The 6,000-nt window shown below is 44.0% G+C and overlaps 1 protein-coding gene across 1 annotated transcript in view; it reads left to right on the top strand.

Moving 5' to 3' along the window:
* Positions 1–2,309: 2,309 nt before the first annotated feature.
* RANBP3L (RAN binding protein 3 like) overlaps positions 2,310–6,000 on the top strand; it is a 37,713-nt gene continuing 34,022 nt past the window's right edge. The window contains exon 1 of the mRNA XM_074166583.1: positions 2,310–2,538. Coding sequence (XP_074022684.1) covers positions 2,310–2,538 — 229 coding nt within the window. The remainder of the gene's footprint in view (positions 2,539–6,000) is intronic.

Below are 6,000 nucleotides of genomic sequence, written 5' to 3'. Positions count from 1 at the left end.
AGCTCTGTGCTGTTGCCTTTTCCACAACATTGACTGTGGGTCACTTCAGTCCAAAGAAGGGTGTTCTGGACTTGAAGGCTCAAAAGCTACAACAGAAGCTGGAGTAATTCTCAGAGGAATAATGATTGAGAAGTTTTGAAGACTTTATCTCAGAAGATGAATAGACTATGCTATAGAAGTATAAAACAATGAAACGTTGTTCAGAAAGTTGAACAGGACTGTTGCACACACAAGCATCAGAGCAGTGTTCAACTTAAACCGAAAATTTGCAAAATCAAAAAGGGCAAACAGTTCTTCTCACAATACTGTGGAACTTACTGATGACGCACTCATGGAGTCAAGGGCTTAGTAAGGTTTACACATTGGCTGCACACTTAACTGAAATTCACAAAAATACCTGTTACTAACAGTTAAGGCTGAGGGTACCGCACCTCAAATTCTGTGTTCGGTTTTGGGCCCCTCGGTGATGCTGGAGCATGGCCAAAGAAGAGTAATGAAGGTGGTGAAGAGTCTAGAGCACAAATCTTAGGAGGAGCAGCTGAGAGAACTGGGGTGGTTTAGTCTGGAGAAAAGCAGGCTGGGGGGAGACCTTACCGCTCTTCACAACTACCTGTAAGGAGGTTGTAGCCCGGTGGGGTTTGGTTTTTTCTCCCCAGTAATAAGTGATAGGACAAGAGGAAACAGCCTGAAGTTGCACCAGGGGAGGTTTGGGATGGATATTAGGAAAAATGTCTTCACCGAAAGGGTCATCAAGCACTGAAACAGATTGCCCAGGGAAGTGATGGAGTCACCATCCCTGGAGGTATTTAAAAGATGGGTAGATGCTGAGGGACATGGTTTAGTGGTAGCTTTGGCAGTGTTAGGTTAATGATTGGACTCGATGATCCTAAAAGTCTTTTCCAACCTAAATGATTCTGATTCTTCTGCAGTAGAGGTAATGCAGCACATTTCAGGATTTATGACAACACACACTGGTGTTCCAATGAGGGAAAATTACTGAACATCTGCCTGCTCTTGGACTTCTTATGTCTTTTTCTGTGAAATATCGGATACTGTCTGTGTGGAGAAACTAGATTAGACGTATCGTTCTGATGAACTTTTAGCAAATTCGTACCTTTTTGTCTTGCATGATTAGGTTTAGAGGCAGTTTAACACAGGGCTTGCAATATAATGGCCTGAAGTGGCTCCTACTTGAACTGATGAACTTGGGACTGTTACCCATTAAGTGAAAAATAGGATACACAGACTAGGCTGTATAAACTTGCTGCACAGCGCGTCTGAAAGGAGAGGACTGTAACACCTTTTTTTTGCTGACATGCATTTGGTTCATGTCAGCACAGGAATACTCAATGCTCGGCTGCTTTGCTTGATGTTTTGTCTTTTTTTTTGGAAAAAAAAAGGAGAAAAAAATCAATAGCAAGCGCAGTATCAAAGAAGACAGCTGTTAAGCAAAACCTACCATACCATGATGAAAATATGATGAAAATATGATGAAACCACCCATTAGGGCAGCAGTACCGGTGTGTTCAAGGGGCTCGGCGTTCCAGGGTGCAGTTTTACCACAGGCTGTGTTCCGCCCGAAGGCTCGGGCAGCAGCGCCGTCCGTCGCGGCTCCCCGCAGGCCTCTATCCGCCGGGCCGGCTGCCGCCGACACCGGCTTCTCCGGCCGACGCGGCGACGGGCCAGCAAAGGCAGCTGCCTGCCTCCCGCCGCTCCTTCCCCGGTTCATCCCGACGAGATCCGAGCCCGCCCCGGCAACGCTTCTCCTCCGACACCGCGGCTGCGCCCCCGGGCGACCCAGCCCTCGGGGGCGGCCCCGGGCCCTCCCCGCTGCGCTCCCCCGCCACCGAGCCCCCCCCACCCCCACCGCCTTTCCTCAGCCGTTGCCGGTAAACCGGTCGCTTCCCCGCCCGCCCTCTTATGCTAATCCGCCCGGCTTTACATGTCCCCTCCCCGCGGCCAGCCCCCGCCAAGAGCGGGCCCCGAGCTGTCACAGGGGCACCGGCCCGCCCGCACTCCCTCGCCGGCCGCCGCCGCCGCTAGCTCGCTCGGCTGCAGCCCGGCCCGCTCCCCGCAGCGCCCAGCCGTTGGCTGTCGGCCGTTACGGCGCGGCCCTTACCGCCCGGTGACGGCTGAGGGGGCGGCTGGTCTCGGGGCCTCGCCTGACGCGTTTTGAGGGAAGGTGGCCTGGAGGACCGCTAATGAGCCTAAATCCAAAGTTCTAGACCCAACTTCGGCGCTTATATACATATATTTATATATACACACGATATATGTATATATCTAAAGGTACTTCTGAGGACCTCATAATGAGAAACCAGCCAATTGCTGCTGGCAAAGGGAATGCCTTATATACAGGTATACGGCGCTGCTGTGCAGGCTACGACGGCTCCGGGCATGGTGCGAAGGCTACACGGGACCTCCCCAAAAGAAGAGGCTGGCCCGGTGACCCCTGGGCTAGTGGTCTGCCAGAACAAAGGGCCCGCAGGCCGTGCCCCGGTGCTGGCAAGTTAAATCCCCAGGAGGAATGCTGTATAGGTAGGTTTTGTTGGCTAACGTCTTCTGCATGTCTCCAGTGTTCCCCCTGCAAGGAGGTTTCTGGGGAATGGGATAAATACAAAGAATGTTCCCGGTTGGCGGCAGTCTTGTGGGTGATGCGAGACAAGAGCTTGGCTGTAGTTTCTTTGTTGCAAGTTTTTAGTGGTAATCTGTCAGGAATCTCCAATTTGTATTTTGACTGAAGAAAAGACACTAGCAGATAGTGTATATTTGGGGTTTTATTTGCAGAGCACCCCACAGTGTTATCCTCGTCTTTCTAAGAGTGTTGACTCCCCTGTCATTTAAACTTTCTGCAGCTTTCCAACGTGCTCTGCCTGACAGCGGGTGGGCACAGCGCTGGCTTTCCTGGCCCTTCCTGCCTTGTCCCGCACACCTGGGCACTCACAGCAGAATGGGGCCAGTCTGGCTCCTCAGCGAGACACCCGACTACAGAGGTGGACAGCAAAATCCTGTACTGTCGAGGCAGTGAGGAGGGCCAAGAATTGAGAATGATTCATATGAAATTGCAATAGCAACATTTTTAAGAGGACGCATGAAGAAACAAGTGCTAATATTAAGGCCATTTTGCAGATGATGCCACTAACCATTTCTTACCATGCAGGTTGATGAATGAACCCGAAACAGCAAAAGGAAGCATGTGCTTTCAAGGTCTAAACTTGATGCTATGACTGATACAGTTTAGAGTGCTTGGGCTAATTTATGACTCAACCAGCCTTTCGGTCTGTGCTTGGTGTTGAGCACACACAGTCCAATTTACTTACAAGCCTAAAATTTAAGGATGTGTGAGTGTTGTTGGATCATGGCCTTATTACCCATATAGTTCAATTTCTGCACAAACCCCCCTAGTGTTACTTCCATGCTACTTTGTAGGGATGTATGAAATTTAATATTGCTACAATACCCTAAAAATGGTAAAGCTTTATATGCCTATGAATTTTATTGCCTTTGCATTGAGTATTCTACGGGTTTTTATGACACATTAAAAATGGTGAGCACTGTCGTATTGGAAGTTTCAGTGTTCATAAAAGAATTTTTCGTTACATACTTTGGCATAGTCCTGCTGCTCTAGTGACACAGTTACTGCTGTCATTGCATCACTGCTAGAATTACATTGTAGTGATGAGACTCCCAAAAATATATTCTTCACTCTGAAGTTTGAAATAAAGCCAGCAGGGTTTCATTTCTCTCAGAAATTGTGTTAAAGTATTACTAGGGTAGGGTTTGGGGTTTTTTTTGTTTTAATGCCTGTTGATATCTTTTCCATATAAAGACGAGGACTGTGCTCTACAGACATGAATGTGTGACATATGCTATATTTATAAACACTTTTGCAGGCTGTCAGCTAAGTTTCCATGGCTAAAGAGAAGTATGTTAATTTTTAAATCTCATATGGCATGTTTCCACAGTGGCAGCTAGGAGTAGTAAATAGAATAATTTGGGTAAAAGAACCCTTTTCACACGTATCAAGAAAACTGTATTTAGAATCTGTAGCACTGAGAAGAGTGACTGAAGAGAGAGTGAAGATGCCTTAAAAAGTTAGGGCCTGATCCTGCACAACTATGCCTGGATGAAGAATCCTTGCTCTCATAATGGGTCTTGACGACAGTGAAATTATTTATGTGGGTTATGAGCTCTTTGTATGACAAAGAATGTGCAAGACTGGAGTCTCTGACAGTACAGTAAAGCTGTCCAAGGACAAATTCTTCCTGAAGTTTTATTTTGCAATAGTTAGTTGGATGAACTCTTCCTTTCCTCTTTCTGAGTACAATGAAATGGAAACTCACTTCTTTGACGAGGTACTCCCTGTTGATCCAAACAGGAATATGTAAAGTTATTTATCAGTTCCCCAAACTGTATTTACAAGTTGTGATCTGAACCCAAGATAAGAAACATACACTTTGTATTTAATACAGTGTTTGAACAGCATGCAGTGCTGTCTTCAGCAATCTCTCCATGGGCCACTGAAGTGCAGTCACTTCTGTAGCAAGCAAAGCCAGGTGCCAAGTATCTATTGGATATGTTTAAGTTGTCTAGAAATAAAATTCTCAATAACATTGTTTTCCAAAAAATGAAAGGCTTTGTCCAAAATTTCATCTCAATATGTTTTAAGTACTTTATTTTAATAATGCTGAAAACTATTTCTTCTCATAAAACACACATGATTTTGGGCCAATTATTTAAAACATTTTGTCTTGAACATTTTGGAAAATCAGGATTCATGAGAGCTTGTGGCAAATTTATTGAATCACTGACACTTCAATAGAAGAGTATTCTAAAAGGAAAAATTCAATTAGCTTACAAGTCTGGAAGTACAAGTAAGATACTGAACTTGAAAATTTGTTGCCTGTATAGCAACATGTGTCTCTGTTACCTCTGTGTGTAGAAAACTCTTCTGATTAGCACTGGAGATCTGACTAGATTAGAATTATATTTGATTTATGACCCTGTCTTATTTTCCCATTTTGTTTTTAGTGTTTACTGATTAAAAAAACCCACCATGTACATAATAATGGGTTTAGATGCAAATGAATTAATCATTCTTGTCTCACAATATCTTAGCAAAAAAAAAAAAAATTAATTTGGTTCAAAAATCCTGCCATCTTGACATTAAAACTGATCTTAATTTTTAAGGGAGTTGTCCTACTGAAAATGTTTCATAAGCAGAGATCAAAAGTGTGAAGGGTAAAAAATGAGAATCTGAAAATAGGTTTCCAGGTCCATATTTAGAGTTTTAAATAAGTGACCTGATTTTTCAAAGGTGCTGAGCAGCCAGCTGTGCATGTGAATTCCACTGGAGTTCACAACTGCTCAGTGCTTCCAGAAACAGACCTGTTACTTGGGATCAGCAATGTGAAATTTTAAAAAGCTTTTCCAGTACATCTTAGAGTTGGTCAATTTTATTAAGTTGGCTGCCTAACTACTGTTCTAGGACATCCCCATTTTGCCCTGTGTCACCTTCCTTATTTAAGTTTTGGCAGAAGAAAGCCTGGCTTACGTAGTGAGGTCACTGAGGGACCTGAGATGTTGGCGGGCAGCGCTGGCAGCCTTGTTACACTCTCACTTGGCTGTGAACTGACTCATGTTTTATGTTGCAAAGTTCAGTGAGTATTTATAAAACACAATCAGTGGTTCTACTGCATATTTGGCAAATCTGGTTCTTAGCTAGAAGTTTTTCACTACTTGTTCACCTCTTTTTAGATGAAAATGTTCCATCTCTGGAAATACTGACAGATGTCTTTTTGTATCAAAAACCAGAAGCAATATTTAAACATGAGTCTGAGCTTGGATAGCAAACTGTTTTGATAATTTATCCTACTGCATATTTTCAATATATGTATTTCTCTTTTGCCTGTTACTGCAGTTTTATTGTCTGAAGTATAGGTAATTTTCTGTGTTTTCTCAGCATATTGAACAAAAATTGGTTGTGCTAGTACATAGCAA

Source organism: Numenius arquata, chromosome Z (assembly GCF_964106895.1).
Source record: "Numenius arquata chromosome Z, bNumArq3.hap1.1, whole genome shotgun sequence".
Taxonomy (NCBI): domain Eukaryota; kingdom Metazoa; phylum Chordata; class Aves; order Charadriiformes; family Scolopacidae; genus Numenius; species Numenius arquata.
This window is presented reverse-complemented; position numbering and strand designations above follow the sequence as displayed.